This window comes from Globicephala melas, chromosome 3, assembly GCF_963455315.2.
Source record: "Globicephala melas chromosome 3, mGloMel1.2, whole genome shotgun sequence".
In the NCBI taxonomy this organism is placed as follows: domain Eukaryota; kingdom Metazoa; phylum Chordata; class Mammalia; order Artiodactyla; family Delphinidae; genus Globicephala; species Globicephala melas.
The window spans coordinates 165,151,468-165,171,127 of record NC_083316.1 but is presented as its reverse complement, the minus strand read 5'-3'; the positions used below and the strand labels follow the sequence as shown (position 1 = coordinate 165,171,127).

General features: G+C 49.7%; 1 protein-coding gene across 1 annotated transcript in view; it reads left to right on the top strand.

The window, feature by feature from the left end:
- The window catches only part of CERS4 (ceramide synthase 4), a 30,343-nt gene extending 22,092 nt beyond the window's left edge, over window positions 1-8,251 (top strand). Inside the window, exons 3-11 of the mRNA XM_030879553.3 lie at window positions 1,988-2,105; window positions 2,391-2,509; window positions 2,607-2,664; window positions 3,064-3,114; window positions 3,470-3,562; window positions 3,783-3,911; window positions 4,162-4,268; window positions 5,997-6,153; window positions 6,428-8,251. Of these exons, the coding sequence (XP_030735413.1) occupies window positions 1,988-2,105; window positions 2,391-2,509; window positions 2,607-2,664; window positions 3,064-3,114; window positions 3,470-3,562; window positions 3,783-3,911; window positions 4,162-4,268; window positions 5,997-6,153; window positions 6,428-6,604 (1,009 nt within the window). The 3' untranslated portion in view covers window positions 6,605-8,251. The remainder of the gene's footprint in view (window positions 1-1,987; window positions 2,106-2,390; window positions 2,510-2,606; window positions 2,665-3,063; window positions 3,115-3,469; window positions 3,563-3,782; window positions 3,912-4,161; window positions 4,269-5,996; window positions 6,154-6,427) is intronic.
- Window positions 8,252-19,660: the final 11,409 nt, after the last annotated feature.

Genomic DNA, 19,660 nt, shown 5'->3' with positions numbered 1-19,660 from the left:
AAAACAAGTGGGGGCCCTGGAGGGGATGTGCCCGCTTGGCTGACCTAGGATGGGTCTGCAGAGGCCAGTGAGTCAGCGAAGGAACTCCTGCCCACTCCCTCCTCCCTCTGCCCTGTATGGGCACCTCTCCCCCATCCCCACCTCCTGTCCTCTCCCTTACCACCTTTTTCTGCTGCTCCCCTTTCTAGCCAAAGGAAGGGGCACAGGCACTCCAGCCCCCCCCGCTTTGGGGCCCCCCCTCCACTCACCCCCAGCCTCCTGCAGCCTGGCACCTGGCCCCCGAGTGTATGCCGCCTGCCCAGGTTCCCAGCGCCCTCCTGGCTGCCAGACCCCATGGATTTTTAGTCATTTCTCATGTTACCCAAACGCTGCCCCTAACTGGAGTTCCTCCTCCTTCTCTGGCTGTCCAACTCTTGGGTCCCTTCCCTCTGACCTAGGTGGTCCCACCCTTTTCTACCTGACTAATGCTGCGGCCACAGCTCCCAGACCTGCCTTGCCCCCATGGCCTACTCCCACCGGGCCTGCCCCCGCTTCCCCCGGCTTCCCCCTCCATGCCTGAGGGCCCCTCCCCCTCCCCTTCCTCCAGGTCGCCCACCTTCTTTGCGACCCTCTGGCCTTTGCACTCACTCCCCTGCAGTTCCTTCAAGGCTGGGTTCCAGGGAAGCCTGCCCTGACCCTCTCCCCACAAAGCCCTGAACCCCCTCTGGCCCTCACTTCGGGTCCTTCCCTCTGTCCCACTCTTTGACCACAGGGACGTGCGAGCGTTCTACACTTTGCTTTGACTCTCCCACTCAGGAGGAGCTTCCTAGGGTCTGGGCTCCCAGGACACAGGCTGGACATGGGGAACCCAGGGCATGTCCACTGACACTGCATTTACCAGACACACTTTGGGTGCTTCCTCTCTGCCACCCATTGCTCTAAGCAGTTTGTCTGTCTTAACTCAGCCCTCACCCAGTGAGGTGGTACTGTTATTATCCCCATTTTACAGAAGAGGAAATGGAGGCACAGAGAGGTCAAATGACCTGCCTGAGGTCACACAGCAGGTAGTTCAGCGAGGATCGAGGCTTTGCCTGAGGGATTCTGGGAGGCCCAATTCAGCCAGGCCTTGAAGGCTGGGTCTATTTTCCCACCTATTTAGCCAGTGGCTCCAGCTGAGGTGGCAGTGTTAACTCCTCCCAAAGGCATCCCTTGCCTTTCTAAAGGGCAACGGGGTTGGAAGTAGCTTTTCTGGGGTCAAACAAAGGCAGAGGTTTTCCCTGTTAAGGGAAAATGAATCCTGGGTTTGCCATTCACTTGCTGTGTCACCTTGAGCGTGTTTCTGGCCTCTCTGAGCCTCAGTTTGCCCATCAGGACAATGGGGACAATAATAGTGTTAAGTGAGCCAGCACACGAGGTGGACTTGGACACATGCTTGGCAGATCCTAAGTGTTCAGTAAATGGCAGTCATATCCCAACCCCACCCCCGCCTGCCCCCCACCACAATTGAGTCTGGAATAACTTCCTTGCTGGGCTGCTCTGAGCCTCAGTTTCCCCCAATGAAAGATGATATTAGGATGGTGGACATGCAGTTTGGTCCCGACCCCTGGTCTTGAGGGCCCCTCTGTGGGCAGTGTGGTAATTGACTCACCAGGGTCCCGGCTCCTCCAGGTGTGCACAAGGGAGGGGGGGGATGCTGGGTGGAGGGAGGCCTGAGAAGAAGCAGACCTGCTTCTGCCCATGCGGGGGGCCCCCAGCCTGGTAGAGGGGCAGATCAGGACCCAGGCCATCGTGAGACAGGCATCGAGGGGACTCTCATCCCTGGTTTGGGATGGAGTGAAGGTGCCTGGGTACCATCAAAGTTGTTCATCCCCCACCTTGAAGACCAATCCAGCTTCCTCTCTGGGCGCAGTGCAACAGCCAGGCTATCACCTCCAGGGTCCTAAAATGCAGCCCAGTGAGCCCCCGTTTCCCCACCTGGACTGACAAGCTGTGTCTCCCCTACACCCAGATTCATAGGCCTGCCCCTGAGCCGGTGGCTGGGTGTGCGGAACCAGACCAGGAGGCCGGTGAAGCCCAATGCCACGCTGGAGAAACACTTCCTTATGGAAGGGCAGAGACCCACAGAGGTGAGATCCCTGACCCCCTCCTCCCTCCCCATTGGCCTGCTTGGGTCCCCTGGGGGAGGTTCTAGAGGGGGTGTTTGTGAGCAGAGCTGGGTTTTTATAAGGCCTCTTTCTGGGGAGACCCCCACCCTGTGAAACCCCCTACTCCCCCATCTCCAAAGGTAGAGCACCCCACAGGCGAGGTCTGGGGCTATAGGGGAGGGGGGGAGCAGAGCTGGGTCCTGCCTGTCCTGGGACAGGGGCAGGAGGCCACCTCTGTGACCCTGGCCCCCATCACTCCCTCCCCAGCCCCAGATGAGCCTCCTGGCGACCCAGTGTGGGCTCACCCTGCGACAGACCCAACACTGGTTCCGGAGACGCCGGAACCAGGACCGGCCCTGCCTGACCAAGAAGTTCTGTGAGGCCAGGTAAGCCCAGGGTGGGGCCGGGAAGGGGGAGTCTGGGGGTGCGGCGGGGGGCCTGGTCCTTTGGCAGCTGCCTCAGGGGCTCCCTCCCCGCCTGCAGCTGGAGGTTCACCTTCTATCTGTGCTCCTTCATCGGTGGAATCTCGGTTCTTTACCACGTGAGTGTACCTGATAGCTCACCTGCCCTATCCCTCAAGCACCTCGTATGCGCTGGGCCTGGACTGGACTGGGAAGGGGTGTGTGGGGTTCGGGCAGAGGGGGAAGCATGTGCCAAGGCACAGAGAGGGAGGGTGGAGGGAATGAGGCCAGGTCGTGGTGAATGTTCACTCCATGGGTGCCTACTGAGAGAACCTACTGTGTGTCGGGGCTGGGGATTCTGAATCAGCCCCTGGTCTACAGTGAGAGCAGAGTTGCAACCAGGCAGGAAACAGCGGGCCTGAGTGACAGCAGCATGTCAAGGGCCAGGGAGGCCTGAGGAGGCCCCAGGCCTGGGGTTGGGGGGTTGGGGGGGCTGGGTTCTCACCTCTGGACAACTTCAGACTCCCGTGTCCCTGCAGGAATCGTGGCTGTGGACGCCAGTAATGTGCTGGGACAGTTACCCACAGCAGGTGAGTGGGAGGGGTGGTGTTTGGAGGCTAGTGGGAGGATCAGGGCAGAGTTCCTGTGGCCACAGGCAAGAGCGCCAAAGCTGGACATCACACCATCATTCCCCCCCCGAATCCCACTCTATTCTTTGGTTCCCATGTGGAATGGAGAGGGGCCAGGAGTCAGGACACCCTGGAAGCAGGAGCTGCCACAAAACCACTGCCCTTGATTACCTCTAAGGATGGGGAGCTCATGCCTTCCTCACTCATTGGGATTCATGTGTCATGGGTTTGAGCAAATGGGGAGGGCCCTACCCCATGCCCCATGTCCCGTGGGAACCTCCACTCCCCACAGCTAACCCTGCACTCCCTGCCACAGCCCCTGAAGCCGGCCCTGTACCACTGGTATCTCCTGGAGCTGAGTTTCTACGTCTCTCTGCTGATCACGCTGCCCTTCGACACCAAGCGCAAGGTGAGGCCAGGCCAAGAGTCTGGCCTGGGGCGGTCGTGACCCAGTTCCAGGAGGAGAGGGGTGGCCTCACCCCACTCCCAGAGACCCTTGGTGTCTCAGGCAGGAGGCATAGGGTCCACATGCCAAGCAACCCCCTGGGAGGGCCTGCTCCCAGCCCTGCGGGGTGGGGCCGCTCCGGCCCCCCAGCCTCATCCCGGCTATGACTCTCCGTCTCCCGCAGGATTTCAAGGAGCAGGTGGCACATCACTTTGTGACCATCACCCTGATCGTCTTCTCCTACAGCACGAATCTGCTGCGCATCGGCTCTCTGGTGCTGCTATTGCACGACTCCTCCGACTACCTGCTGGAGGTGCGCCTGGCGCAGCCCGACCCCTCCCAGCCCCCCGCCCTCCCAGGTGCCCCTGGTGTTGAGGCCCACCCCCTGTCAGTCTTCCTGGGAGGTGAGGCCCAACCCCCATCATCCGCAGACCACGCACCCCAACTCACTTGGCCCAGGCAGAGGCACCTTTTCCCTGGGAAGAGGCCCCGCCCTTTCTCGGCCCCGCCCCGCCCTTCCCGCGTGCTTCCCCAGGTCTATTTCTCTCTGCTGTCCCCTCCAGGCCTGTAAGTTGTTCAACTACACGCACTGGCGGCGCGTGTGCGATGCTCTCTTCATTATCTTCTCGTTGGTCTTCTTCTACACTCGCCTCGTGCTCTTCCCCACCCAGTGAGTCAGCCCTCCCGCCGGGGGTTGGGGAGGTGGGGGGCGGCGGTAAGGCGGAGATCCAAGCCTCCCTCACCCTCCGTTCCTCGGTTCCCGGGTTCCCCGGTCCAGATAGCTGGGGTGTGGGCTGGGAGGTTTCCAGGAGGAGGCAAGGAAGGGTGTCCCCGGCACAGGGCGCAGCATATGCAAAGGCCCAGAGGTAGGAGAAACAGAAAACTGGGCTTAGTCATCATCCCCTGCCGCGTGCCTGGAACATGGGTTGGGAGACAGCGTCGGGCCCCACGCGCTAAAGTCTTTGCCCGGCAATTTGATGAGCCTGTTGCAACAAGCAGAGGGAACAACGTGAAGGTCCCTGCTCACCTGGAGCTGACACTGGCAGGTGGGGAAATATAATAAGGCAAACAAGTAGACTGCAGAATATGTGAGGCAGTGATCGTGCTAAAGAGAAAAAAAGTTGGGAAGGTCACAAAGTTGGATAGCTGGAAATAGGGTGGTCGGAGAAGGCCTCACTGACAGCGTTCATATAGAGACTGCAGGGAGGTGAGGGAGAAAACTACTGATCACAGTGGGAAGAGCACCTGCAAAGGCCCTGAGGCAGGACCGTGCCCAGCATGTCAGAGGAACAAAGAGGAGGCCCGTGTGGCAGGACCAGAGTGAGCAAGAGGGAGAGAGCGAGGGGAGAGCACGGAGCTGACGGGAGAGAGTATGCAAGGTCTTATAGGCCTTGGGGAGAAGTTGGGCTTTTATCCCAAGCCAGGTGGGAGCCCTGGAGGGTTCTGAGCAGAGGATGGGGGTAACCTGACTCGAGGACTCACGGGCTCCCTCTGGTGGCTCCGGGGGGAATAGCTGGTAAGAGGTTGGAGCAGGAGCTGGGGGACCAGGGAGGAGGCGACAGCACTGGTCCAGGTGGGCAATGTTGGGGCTCGACCAATGCAGTCGAGAGAAGTGGGTGTACTCGGGGATGACTCAAGGGTCATGAGATGGGAACGGGCTCAGAGTTACTGCTTGAGGATCAGGAGCTTAGCTCTGGCTGCGCCGGGTTTGAGGGGTCTGCAACGTGCCCCTCAGGCACCACCACCGAAAAGTGGAGGAAGCAGTCGACACCAGCCTGGGGTTCTGGGAGAGACGTCCGTGTCCAGTGTTTGCAGTCGCGAGACTGGACAGGGTCACCGAAGACCAGGTGTGGACAGAGAGGCCCAGTCCTGGGGCCCCCTGATGTTTGCAGGTCGGGGGAGCCTGCAGAGGAGATGGAGAGGGAGAAGCCATGAAGTGGGCGCATGGGAGTGTGGGTCCCTGCAGGCACGTGAGGAAAGAACATGAGGAGGAGGGAGGCCAGCTGGGTGCCTGCTGTCTGATCAAGGCGGGTCACTGATGACCCTACAGCTGATCTGGGTGAAGGTGGTAGTGGGAGGGAAGGGGGAGGGATCTGAGAAGGTGTGAAAGGACCACCCAGGAGAGCTGCTGGGACACTAAGCACCCCCTTGGGGTTTACAGTCACGACCGTCCAGTTGTCCAGCTTGTTCATTCTTTGAATTTAACATAACCAGGTGAGGGGGGGGGGTACTTAAATGCCCAGCTGAAGGGCACAGGTATCATTCTTTGGGGGTGGGTAATGGGGAGCTATAGAAGGTTCTGGAGCAGGGAAGGTCACGCAAGTTAGAGATTCCTAGGACTGGGGGCAAAAGCAGCCAGTGAACCCCTGCCTCTCTCCCTCCTGCCCACCCACCGTAGGATCCTCTATACCACATACTACGAGTCCATTGCCAACTCGGGCCCTTTCTTCGGCTACTACTTTTTCAACGTGCTTCTGATGACGCTACAGCTGCTGCACGTGTTCTGGTCTTGCCTTATCCTTCGCATGATCTACAGCTTCATAAAGAAAGGCCAGGTAGGCGGTCCAACGGTTAAGGCTCCCCGCCTTGTCAATGGAGGGGGTGTGGGTTCGATCCCTGGTCGGGGAACTAAGATCCCACATGCCGTGCACGTAGCCCAAAACTTTTTATAAATAAAATAAATAAATATTAAATAAGTAAATACATATAAAATAATTTTAAAGAAAGACCAGGTAGGGCCGGGCAAGGGTTGGCTAGCTTGTGCCTCCCTGGAGCCCCCAGCCCAGCCCAGCCCCGCCCCGAGCCTCCTCCCTTCTCCCTGTTCCCCAGATGGAGAAGGATGTTCGCAGCGACGTGGAAGAGTCAGACTCCAGCGATGGGGAGGCAGCCCAGGAGTACCCGCAGCTGAAGAACAGGGCGGCTCACCGGCCCGGAGCAGCCCCCACCGATGGCCCTCGGAGCCGGGCAGCCAGGCGGATGGCCAACGGGCACACACCAGCCACGTAGCCGGCCGAGGACTGACCACAAGGGGCTGCCCCAGCACCCGGCAGCTCGGATTCGTGGGGCAGCTGGACTGGGGACCCTTGGGCCGATTCTGTGGAGACAGGGAGGGCCCCACCCCAGGGGCAGATGATCTGTCTCCAGCCCCTTCCTTCTGCCCACCCTCCCTCCTTCCCTCAGGCAAATGGACAGAGCTGCGGCCGGGGGAGAGAGGGGTACAGGCAGCCCGGCAACTGTGAAGATCCCCAGGCTGAAAGGGGGTCCAATAAAACTTGACCGGAGCCAACTTCTCTGCCTGAGAGCTTGTGTCCCTGTCACAGCTCCTCATCCATCCCCAGAGGCCCCAAGGCAGCCAGGACTTACATACCTCACCAATGGGTCACTCACTGCCACCCCAAGACACAGGCCCACCCCCAGGGGACCCAGACAGTGCGCAGCGCGTGGGGACCCCCTGGGGTGAGTCCCCACCTCCCAGCAGAGCCTCAGCCAAGCTACCTCCTTCCACCCCAGGGCAGCCCTTGGTCAGCTACTCACAGACCTTGCGTACAGATGAGCAGGTGCTGGGCTCAGACAGGTGGAGTCCTTTGCCCAAAGTCACACAGGTCCAAACAGAAGGGCGAAGGGGAGACTCACACCTGTTCCTGCAGCCCCTGCTCAAGCCTGGCAGATCCCCGTCCTCAGGGTCCCCAGGACCTCCCTGGAGACAGTGAAATAGGACTTCGTGGGAGGGCAACTTCCTGCAGGCTTCCCAAGGGTTCAGCCGGCTGATTTCACTGTCTCGCAGGAGGGTGCCCCCCACACACACCCCAGAAATCACTGCCACAAGGTCCCACGCAGGGCCAGAATGTGCTGCCTTCAGGGGAACACCAGAGACAGGAGTCGGAGAAGAGAGAGAAAGGGTGGGGGGACGGGTCTCACCTTCTGTGCTTCTCAACAGAGGAGAGGATGGGAGCGGGGAGAGATGGCAGAGAGGAGAAAGGTCCCTGCTGTGTCTCCACTGAGAAACAAGGATGGAGGGAGAGGAAGGTGTTACATGTGATCCAGCAATCCCACTCCTGGGCATATATCTGGACAAAACTATAACTCAAAAAGATACATGCACCCCCCCTATGTTCATAGCAGCACTGTTCACAATACCAAGACGTGGAAACAACCTAAATGTCCATCCACAGATGAATGGATAAAGATGCGGCACATATATACAATGGAATGTTACTCAGTCATAAAAAAGAAGGAATAATGCCATTTGCAGCCACGTGGATGGACCTAGAGGTCATCATACGAAGTGAAGTCACTAAGAAAAAGACAAATATACAATATCACTTACATGTAGACTCTAAAAACAAGGATAGACATGAACTTATCTACAAAACAGTAAGAGACCACAGACATAGAAAAACAAACCTATCGTTACCAAAGGTGGGGGGAGGGATAAATTAGGAGTTTGGGATTGGCAGATGCAAGCTATTACATAGAGAATGGATAAACAACAAGGTCCTACTGTATAGCACAGGGAACTGTATTCAATATCCTGTGATAAACCATAATGGAAAAGAATATGAAAAAGAATGTATATGTATGTGTAACTGAATCACTTTGCTGTACAACAGAAATTAACACAACATTGTAAACCAACCATACTTCAATAAAATAAAAATGTTTTAAAAAGAGGCAGGTGTTAGAATCACTGGAAAGAGGGACTGGAAAGATGAGAGAGGAGGGAACAATTAGAAGAGCTGAGATGTCATGGGAAGTAGGAAACAAACAGGCAAAGAGAAGGGACAGTGGGGGAGGTGGAAGAAAAGGCGGCATTGGAGAGACACCGGAGATGAGAGGGGAGAGAGCAGACTAGGAGCTTGGAGGATGTGATGTCAGAAGATGGTGAGACCTGGAGGGAAGAAAGGGAGAGGAAAGAAGAGAGAGAAACGGGAAAAGAAGAGGAGAATACCGCGGTGTGAACGGGTTCTCAGACAGAAATGTGAAAGAAGAAATGTGAAGAGAGGGAGAAGTAGATCCTAGGAGGAGGAGCGAGGGATGAAAAGATGAGCAGGTGGTCCACAGGAGGGAGATGCGAATGGCTTGGAAGCAGATAAAAAGATGCTCAGTCTCACTCCATCTGAGCGATTAAATTAAATTTAATCGCAAATTAAACCTACAATGAAATGCCAATTCTCCCTGGCTCTCCCTGGCAAAAATACAGAGTGACAGCATCCTCTGTCGGTGAGATTTGCAGGGAAAACGCCTCTGTCCTGGAACACGCCCCTCCCACCACCACCACCCTATCCTCTTGATCCCTAAAAATACGTCTAGATCTTCCTAGTACACCTACAACTCAGTAGAAGGACAACCGACCTAAAAATAGGAGCAAAACCCACCATGGACACTTACAGAAGAGAAGATACTTATGGCCAATAAACATATGAAGACATACTCAAATCTCAGTGATAATCAGGAAAATGCAAAGCAAGGTGGTGAGGTACCATTTTAAGCCCATTCAACTGGCAAAAATAAACTGGCCAGGGAATTCCCTGGAGGTCCACTGGTTAGGACTCCACGCTTCCACTGCAAGGGGCACGGGTTTGATCGCTGGTTGAGGAACCCCGTATGCCACGTGGGGTGGCCAAAAAATAATAATAATAATTTTTTTAAAATAATAAATTGGCCAAAGCAAGTATTGGAGAAGATGGGAATAAATAACCTCACATATATTACTGGGGAGGGGGGAGTGTAAATTGCTACAATCATTCTGGAAAACCACTCACCATCATGTCAAATTGTTGACCGTTCTATGAAGTTCAAAAGCAACTCAAACAAGATGATGTATTGTTTAGGCATACACATCTATCTAGAAGAATTATTTCTTTAATAAACAGAAAACATAAACACAAAATTCAGAACTTATCAAAGTTACCTTTGATTTGGGGAGGGGGATGGCACTCAGGTAGATATAAATTACTGTCACTGTTCTAACTTTTGAGGTTGTGAGGTATAGTGACAGATACTCATTTTATTGTTAATAAATACAACTTAAGGGGCTTCCCTGGTGGCGCAGTGGTTGGGAATCCACCTGCCAATGCAGGGGACACGGGTTCAATCCCTGGTCTGGGAAGATCCCACATGCCGCACAGCAACTAAGCCCGTGCACCACAACTACTGAGCCTGCACTCTAGAGCCCGCGAGCCACAACTACCGAGCCCACGTGCCACAACTACTGAAGCCCACCCGCCTACAGCCCGTGCTCTGCAACAAGAGAAGCCACCACAATGAGAAGCCCACACACCACAATGAAGAGTAGCCCCCACTCGCCGCAACTAGAGAAAGCCGGCGCGGCAACGAAGACCCAACACAGCCAAAAATAAATAAATGAAATAAATTTAAAATAAATAAATAAATACAACTTAAAAGGGATATGCAAAAATACATGCAGCAGAATGGGAGACACTATTTGCAAACCATATATCTGAAAAGGGTCTAGCACTTAGAATATATAAACACTTAAAAACAACAAAAAAAAATTTTTAAGATGGGCGAAGGACTTCAATTGACATTCCTCCAAAGAAGATATACAGCCGATAAGCACATGAAAAGGTGTCTTAAGGAAATCTAAATCAAAACCACAAGATACCACTTCACACCCATAACCATAAATATAGCAAAAAATAAAATAATCACTGTTGGTGAGGTTGTGGAAAAATTAGAACAATTCTTGTATGTTGTTGGTTGGAATGTAAAATGGTTAATTACTGTGGAACAGCGTTTGGTAGTTCGTTGGAAAGTTAAACAGATTTATCGTCTGACCTAGCAATTCTACTCCTAGGTATATACCCAAAGGCTTGAAAACAGGGACCCAAACACATACTTGTATATGAATGTTCATAGCAGCACTGTTCACAATGGCCAAAAGATCAAAACAACACAAATGTCCATCGGTAGGTGAATGGATAAACAAAATGGGATATATCCCAAAACGGAATATTATTCAACCATAAAAGCAAATACTGATACACGCTACAACGTGGATGAACTTCAGGAACTTTATGTTAAGTGAAAGCAGACAGACAAAAGGTCACACATTTTATGACTGCTTTTATACGTAATGTCCAGAATACCTAAACCTATAAAATAGTACAAAAAGAATTTGAAAAGGAATAGATATATGTATTGAATATATGTATAACTGAATCACTTGGTTGTACCCCTGAAACTAACACAACACTGTAAATCAAAAGTAGAGGAAAGGGCTTCCCTGGTGGCGCAGTGGTTGAGAGTCCGCCTGCCGATGCAGGGGACACGGGTTCGTGACCCGGTCTGGGAAGATCCCACATGCCACGGAGCGGCTAGGCCCATGAGCCATGGCCACTGAACCTGCGTGTACGGAGCCTGTGCTCCGCAATGGGAGAAGCCACAACAGTGAGAGGCCCGCATACAGCAAAAAAAAAAAAAAAAAAAAGTAGAGGAAAAATAAGAATTTTATCTTCCGGGATGGAAGATAGCTAAGGAGTATCTCTCTCAAAGCAGCATAAAGAAGAAATTTTCTTCTTCTTCTTTAAACCACATGGAATATAGATCCCTACAGACCAACATCTGTCTAAAAGTAGTAAAAAGAATTAAGAAACTGAAACAGAAAGGATTATTTGAAAGAAAGGAAGGAAGGAAGGCTGGAACATTCCCAAAACTGAAGAAATTCATGAGCCCCCAGATTGAAAGAGCCCACTGTGAGCCAAACGAAGTGAATTCCTTAAAAATTCCACACTGAAACTTACTGAGATGAAGTTCCAAGCCATTAAGGATAAAGAACAAAACCCCAAATCTACCAGAGGAAAAAGACAGCCTTTCTACAGGAGATGAGCAGTTGGAGAGCACAATTTTTAATCTGTACAACAGATGCCTGACAATAGAAGCGAATCCTCAGAGCCCACAGGATAAATATCTCAGAACTGAAAATTCCATACCCAGCTAAACTACCACGTTAGGATAAGGGTGCAATAATGACATTTTCAGACAAACAAGATCTCTCATGTTCTCCCCTTAAAAAGTCTTCATATTCCTTAAGCCCTCTCCACTGTCCAGTACCCAGACATCAGCTCCCAGAGCTCTGGGTTGGACATACAGGCTCTGTGCAACTTTACCTGTTTTTGTTTAATTGTTTTTACTTTTTATTTTGAAATAATTTCAGACACAGAAAAGTTGTGATGATAATATAAAAAAAGTCCCGGCGGGGAGGGGTGGGTGGGATGAACTGGGAGATTGGGATTGACATATATACACTAATATGTATAATATAGATAACTAATGAGAACCTGCTGTATAGCACAGGGAACTCTACTTCACTTCGCTGTACAGTAGAAACTAACACAACATTGTAAAACAACTATACCCCAATTAAAAAAAGAAAAAGTCCCACATACTCTTCATTCAAATTTCTCTAAGGTTAACATCTCACCACATCTCCATTATCCCCATCATCTCTATTATCTCCAACTCCATCATCTCTATCTCTATCATCTCCATCTCCTCCATCATCTCCTCCTCTTCCTCCTCCTCCTGCTCTCCTGCTCCTCCCGTCCCATTCATATATATATATATATATATATATATATATATATATATATATATACACACACACACATACACACATACTTTTTTCTGAGAGAGTAACTTACAGACACGATGCTCCTTTACCCCTAAACAGTCAGTGTGTGTTTTCTGAAAAAAAGGACATTTCCTTTCATAACTACAGTAGAGTTACCAAAGAAGGAAAGTAGCGCTGTTACAGTACTATTATCCAATATGCAGACCATCAGATTTTTCCATTGTCCCACTCATATGCTGTATAGCATGCAACCCAGGGTCACATGGTGCACTTAGTTATAATTTGTCTCATCAACTCTCTCTTCAGTTTCATTTAATCTGGAACAATTCCTCAGGCTCTACGTCTTGTGTGACTTTGCATCCTGATCAACAGAAGTCAACCCTCTTCGGACACACACTCTTGTCACATCCTAGGTGAATATGCAGTGTCCCACCAGGGTACTCGATCTGGCCACCTGTGTCCCAGGAGAGGTTTTGGCTCATGCGTGGAGGCCAGGGCTGTGTGGAGCCTGCTGGGTGGAGCTGAGGTCTCTGAGAGCCTCCAGTGGAAGCTCAAAGCCCTCAGACCACTAAGAGGAACCCAGGTACATCCAAGGGGAAACTGAAGCATGGAAGTAGTGTTGCAGCTACAGGAACAGAGGGGAAGGACCAGCCTGGACTCCCCTAGGACAAGCTGGTGAACAGGGATCCAGGGCTTCTCACAGATCCAGACAGTCCTGTGTCCCCTCACAAGGAATATTCCCTCTAGTGCTGCCCCCTGCCTCCAGCCAGTTCTCCTTCCTGTGCCAGTGGGCTCCCCCTTTCTCTAAGACATGCAGACACCCTCAGCACCTTCAGCCTCGCCCACCTCGACCAAGGCGGTGAGCACCTCTGCTTCCTGAAACATGATGGTGAAATTCCAGCCACCCTCCCAGAGAGAAACAAGGTTAGGGCATCTGGTCTTTTCTCTGTTCACCCACCTCTGATACAGCACTCCTGGATCTTGCCTGACCTGAAGGTGTCCTGTCCATCTAGTGCCAGGTGCTCTTAGACCACTAGTCCCTCAGTCTGACATAGGAATTTTGGTCATTTCCATTCACTGAGGCCCACGCTGGTTACATCCTGCAAGTGCTGATGTTTGTTCCCCAGCGTGTGTCTTCATATGTTTTTCTCCACATTCTAGTGACTTAGGCGTGCTGTCCTGTGTGTCCTCATGTGTCCTGTGGGCTCATGCATATTATCACGTGTGTGTTTGTGTGCTTCGTCTATAGAGGATATGTTTTATTCTATATAGAAAGTTTGTGCGCATCTTTATTGGGGGCCTATATGGAGGGCCCACGAGCCTTCTCCGAGGTGCTGAAAGTTCACCATTCAAGACCCACATCCACTCAATCTCTCAACCGAGGCAAGGCTTCCTCCTCCAGGAAGACTTCTTAGATTGCCCCCACCTCCTCTTCAACTATGGGATGCAACATCCATTGCCTATGTCTTCAAGCCCCCAGCCCTTCCCCACCAGCTGGCCCTGCAAAACCTGGCCTCACCTGTGCAGACCCTAGATTCACAACCCAGGAGGACTGAGAGTCCATCAGCCTGGCCAGGACCTACTGACCAGACAACAGGTACCCAGCCAGGCAGTCCCAAGGAGGAGGGCTGCACTCAGCAGGAGAGGTGACCTGGCACCAGATCAGGAAGTGCACAATAGAATTTTTTTTTTTTTTTTTGGCCAGTTCATGCGGCATGCGAGATCTTAGTTCCCCAACCAGGGATCGAACCAGTAACCCCTGCACTGAGAGTGCAGAGTCTTAACATTGGACTGCCAGGGAAGTCCTAGGAAGTGCACAATAGAGAAAACCCAATGACACAAGAAAATAAGGAAGTAACACAGATTAAAGAAATCAACAAAACAGAGGGTAAAGGAACAAAAATGGCCAGAATAAAACCAAACTCTGGCTCCTTGGGAACATTAATAACATAAACCCCTGAAGAGAATGAGCAAGGAGGAAATGAGGAGAGTTGTAAAAATATATATGGGAAGGTTAAGGATAACTATATGTCAAAAAGACAAGAGATGACAAGTGTCGGTGAGGATGTAGAGAAAATGGAACCGTAGTTGGTGGGAATGTAAATTGGTGCAGCTACTACGGAAAACAGTACAGAGGTTCCCCCCAAAATTAAAAATATGACTACCGTATGATCCAGCAATTCCACTTCTGGGTTTTTATATGAAGGAAACAAAATCACTATCTTGAAACGATATAGGCACCCCTCATGTTCATAGCAGCATTATTTACGACAGCCAAGATATGGAAACAATCTAAATGTCCACTGACAGACGAATGGATAAAGAAGACGTGGTATAGGGGACTTCCCTGGTGGTGCAGTGGTTAAGACTCTGCACTCCCAATGCAGGGGGCCCGGGTTAGATCCCTGGTCAGAGAACTAGATCCCACATGTATGCCGCAACTAAGAGTTTGCATGCCACAACTAAGGAGCCCATGTGCCGCAACTAAGGAGCCCGCAAGCCACAACTAAGGATCCTGCCTGCTGCAACTAAGACCCGGAGCAACCAAATAAATTAATTTTAAAAACGAAGATGTGGTATATATACAATGGAGTATTACTCAGCCATAAAAAGGAAAACCTGCCATTTACAACAACATGGATGGACCTTAAGGGCATTACGCTAAGTGAGATTAAGTCAGACCGAGAAAGACAAATACTGTATGATCTCACTTACATGTGGAATCTAAAAAAAAACCAAACTCATAGATAGAAAGAACAGATTGGTGGGTGCCAGAGGCAGGGCAGGGCATGGGGCAGGCAAAATGGGTGAAGGCGATTTTAAAAAACTATATGAACTATAGGCTGATAAATTTGAAAATCAAGATGAAACGAATTCATTTATGGGGAAATATAAAATGCAAAAACTGTACCAAGAAGAATCAGAAAACTTGACTAGACCCATAAATGTTAATGAGTTGGAAATAATGGGGGGGGGGAACTCCCTCTACCTAACACACAAAACTTAGAGGATTTTACAATCAAGTTTTATCACCATTACAAGTAGCGGATAATTCCCATCTTATTCAGATTGATACCAAGAATTAAAAAAAAAAAAGGTGGGGGATAGAGCAGAATACCCAACTTCTCTTAAGAGGATGATATAGGCTACAAACCAAAACCAGATAGGGCTACAACATGGATGAACCTCGAAAACATTATGCTAAGTGAAAGAAGAAGCCAGACATAAAAGGTTACATATTGTATGATTCTGTTTATATACAATAGCCAGAATAGGTAAATCTACAGAGACAGAAAGCAGATTGGTGGTTACCAGGCAGAGGGGGAGGAGAAGGAATGGGAGCGTATGTTTGAGTACCGGGTTCCCTTTTGGGACCATGGAAATGTTTTGGAACTAGACAGAGGTGGTGGTTGTGAGTACACAACATTGTGAGTGCACTAAATGCCCCTGAATTGTTCGCTTTCAAAAGGTTAATTTTGTTGATGTGAATTTCACCTCAGTGAACACAGAAACAGATAAGAATACGGAACAAGGTAGGAAAATTCTGACCAATTTTCAGTGATGACCATAGAAGCAAAAATCCTAAATAAAATACTGCTACCCACAAGATATGGAAGCAACCTAAATGTCCATCAACAGATGAATGGATAAGGAAGATGTGGTACATATATGCAATGGAATATTACTCAGCCATAAAAAAGAATGAAATAATGCCGTTTGTAGCAACATGGATGGATGTAGGGATTATCACACTAAGTGAGGTAAGTCAGACAAAGACAAATATCATATGATATCACGTATATGTGGAATCTAAAAAAATGATACAGGACTTCTCTGGTGGTCAAATGGTTAAGATCCCATGCTTCCACTGCAGGGGACACAGGTTTGATCCCTGGTCATGGGAAGCTCCACATGCCAACCAAAAATAAAAAGATACAAATGAATTTATTTATAAAACAGAAATAGACTCACAGACATAGAAAACAAACTTATGGTTAAGAAGGGGATATATATATATATATATATATATATATATATATGTGAATCACTTTGCTGTACAGCAAGTGTGAAACTAACACATTGTAAATCAATGTTATACTTCAATAAAAATTTTTAAAAAATACTCCTATTCAAATCTCGCAGTGTTGGGAGAAAATTACATCATGACCAAGGACAATTTGGCCAGAAAAGCATAGATGAGTCAGTCTCAGAAAACCAAGGTAACTGATCTCTGTCAGCAGATGGACTTGCTTCTGACATAGGCGCTTGTTTTTGCCGCAGAGTCATATGTGTGTTCTAGGAACTCAGACCTGAGAGCGCTATGGCTTATGCAGGCAGAGGGCTGGGACAACCCGCTCAACCTCCTTGCAATCCTGGAAGCAGAGCATTAACAAAAGCAGAAAGGAGCTTAAGAAAAACACTTGCAGGGTTTAAAAGTTACATTTTTAACTGTTACATTTCTAATAAGCATCAAGAAATATAGAAACTCGCCTTTTTAAAAAATTCAGAAATTCTGACATGTGCTACAACATGGATGAACCCTGAGGACATTATGCTGAATGAAAGAAGCCAGTCACAAAAGGACAATACTGTATGACTCCATTTATGTGAGGTCCCCAGAGGAGTCAAATCCATAGAGACAGAACATAGAATGAGGGGTGCCAGGGGCTGGGGGAGGGAGATGGGGAGTTAGAGTTTAACGGGGACAGAGTTTCAGTTTTGCAAGATGAAAGGAGTTCGGAAGATGGTTGATGGTGATGGTTGCACGAGATGAATGTACTTAATACCATGGAATTGTGCACTTAAAAATGGTCAAAGTGGTAAATTTTGTGTTATATATATTTTACAATTAAAAACGTACAAAGGAGGAGAAGGTTGCTTAATGGAAAAGAGAGTGAGGAAGGGTCGAGGCAAAAGCGAATGCATAAAGGCTGGGAAGAAGAGCAAAATAAGCACATGGTCAAAAGGAAACCCTTGGGACTTCCCCGGTGGCGCAGTGGTCAAGAATCCGCCTGCCAATGCAGGGGACATGGGTTCGAGCCCTGATCCGGGAAGATCCCACATGCCGCGGAGCAACTAAGCGCGTGCGCCACAACTACTAAGCCTGCGCTCTAGATCCTGGGAGCCACAACTAGTGAGCCCACATACCACAACTACTGAAGCCCTCGCACCTAGAGCCCATGCTCCGCAACGAGAAGCCACCGCAATGAGAAGCCCGCGCACCACAACGAAGAGTAGCCCCTGCTCGTCGCAACTAGAGAAAGCCCACGTGCAGCAACAAAGACCCAACCAAAAATAAATAAATTAATACATAAATTTATTTTTTTTTAAATAGTTTAAAAAAAAAAGGAAACCCACGGCTGGGTCAGCATCAAGCGCAGGTAGACAGCGCCACCTACTGGTGGCTTCCTGTGTTCGTCAAGGGGCTGAAAAAACATGCTCAGAATCCACTGCTATTTCCTCCTTGTACTGACATCATTCCCGTTTACCAACAATTTTGTCAGAACAGACAGTATCACTGAGACAATAGAAACCAGCAGGAGAAAAATAACTTCCAAAGCCACCACCCGCTTCCAACCCGCAGACCTGCATCCAGATCCACGCGCCCGCCCAGCTCTCCTTCCTGCTGCTGTGAGTAAACAATTTGCCCTGATCCCAGGCAAACCTAGGCCATCTCCACCAGCTCCCACGCTACCTGCCTATTTAAGGAGCCACCTGAACAGTCTTCCCTCTGAACTAGATTATACCCACAGACATACAAATATGCTGATTCATTTTCCACTGTTTTGTTTTATTATTGAGATGAAATCGACATAACATAAATGTGGTTAAGAATCCACCTTCCGGGCTTCCCTGGTGGCGCAGTGGTTGAGAGTCCGCCTGCCGATACAGGAGACGTGGGTTCGAGACCCGGTCCGGGAAGATCCCACATGCCGCGGAGCGGCTGGGCCCGTGAGCCATGGCCGCTGAGCCTGCGCGTCCGGAGCCTGTGCTCCGCAGCGGGAGAGGCCACAACAGTGAGAGGCCCGCGTACCGCAAAAAAAAAAAAAAAAAAGGAATCCACCTTCCAATGCAGGGGATGCAGGAGGTTTGATCCCTGGTCGGGGAACTAAGATCCCACATGCCGTGGGGCAACTAAACCTGCGTGCTCTAGAGCGCCACAACTAGAGAGCCTGTGCGCTGCAACTACTGAGCCCGCACACTCTGGAGCCCGCACGCCACAACTAGAGAGGAGGCCACACACTGCAAAGAAAGATCCCAGATGCCGCAACAAAGATCCCACATGCTGCAACTAACACCTGACACAGTCAAGTAAATAAATAAATAAATACCTTTAAAAAATAAAATAAAATTTCAGTGCACTTAGTACATTCATAAAGCTGTGCAACCACTGCCAATATCTAGTTCCGAAACATATTCACAGTGCAAATAAGCACATGAAAAAAGGCTCCACATGTATCATCGGGGAACTGCAAATTAAAACAACCGTGAGAAAACAATACACACTTATGAGAACGGCCAAAACCGAGGAAACCGATGACTCCAATTGCTGGCGAGGATGTGGAGCAACAGGAACTCTCGTTCATTGCTGGTGGGAATGCAAAACGGTCCAGCCACTCTGGAAGGCAGTTTGGCGGCTTCTTAAAAAACTAAACATACTCTCACCATATGATCCAGCAATAGCACTCCTTGGTCCTTACCCAAAGGGGTTGAAAACTTATGTCCACACAAAAACCTGCATATGGATGAATTCATAATTGCCCAAACTTGGAAGCAACCAAGATGTCCTTCAGCACGTGAGTGGACAAACTGTGGTACATCCAAACGATGGAACGTTATTCACTACTAAAAAGAAACAAGCTATCAGGCCATGAAAAGACATGGAGGAAACTTAAATGGACATGACTAAGTGAAAGAAGCCAATCTGGGACTTCCCTCGTGGTCCAGTGGTTAAGATTCCGTGGTCCCAATGAAGGGGACCCAGGTTCAATCCCTGCTCGGTGAACTAGAGCCCGCATGCTGCACCTAAGAGTCCGCATGCCGCAACTAAGAAGTCTGTAGCCAAAACAAACAAATAAAAAATTAATAAATATTAAAAAAGAAAAGAAAGAAGCCAATCTGAAAAGACTCCATACTGCATGATTCCATCGCTATGACATTCTGGAAAAAACAAACATATGGAAAGGGTAACAAGATCAGTGATTTCCAGAGATCAGAGGGGAGGGAGGGATGAAGAGGCAGAGCATAGAGGATTTTTAGGGCAGCGAAAATGCTCTGTATGATACTATAATGGTAGATACATGTCATTATACATTTGTCCAAACCCACAGAATGTACAACAACAAGAGTGGACTTGAAGGTAAACTATGGACTTCGGGTGATAATGACATGTCATTGTAGGTTCATCAGTTTTAACGAAGGTACCACTCTGGTGGGGGATGTTATATTTATAAGGAGGGAGGCTATGC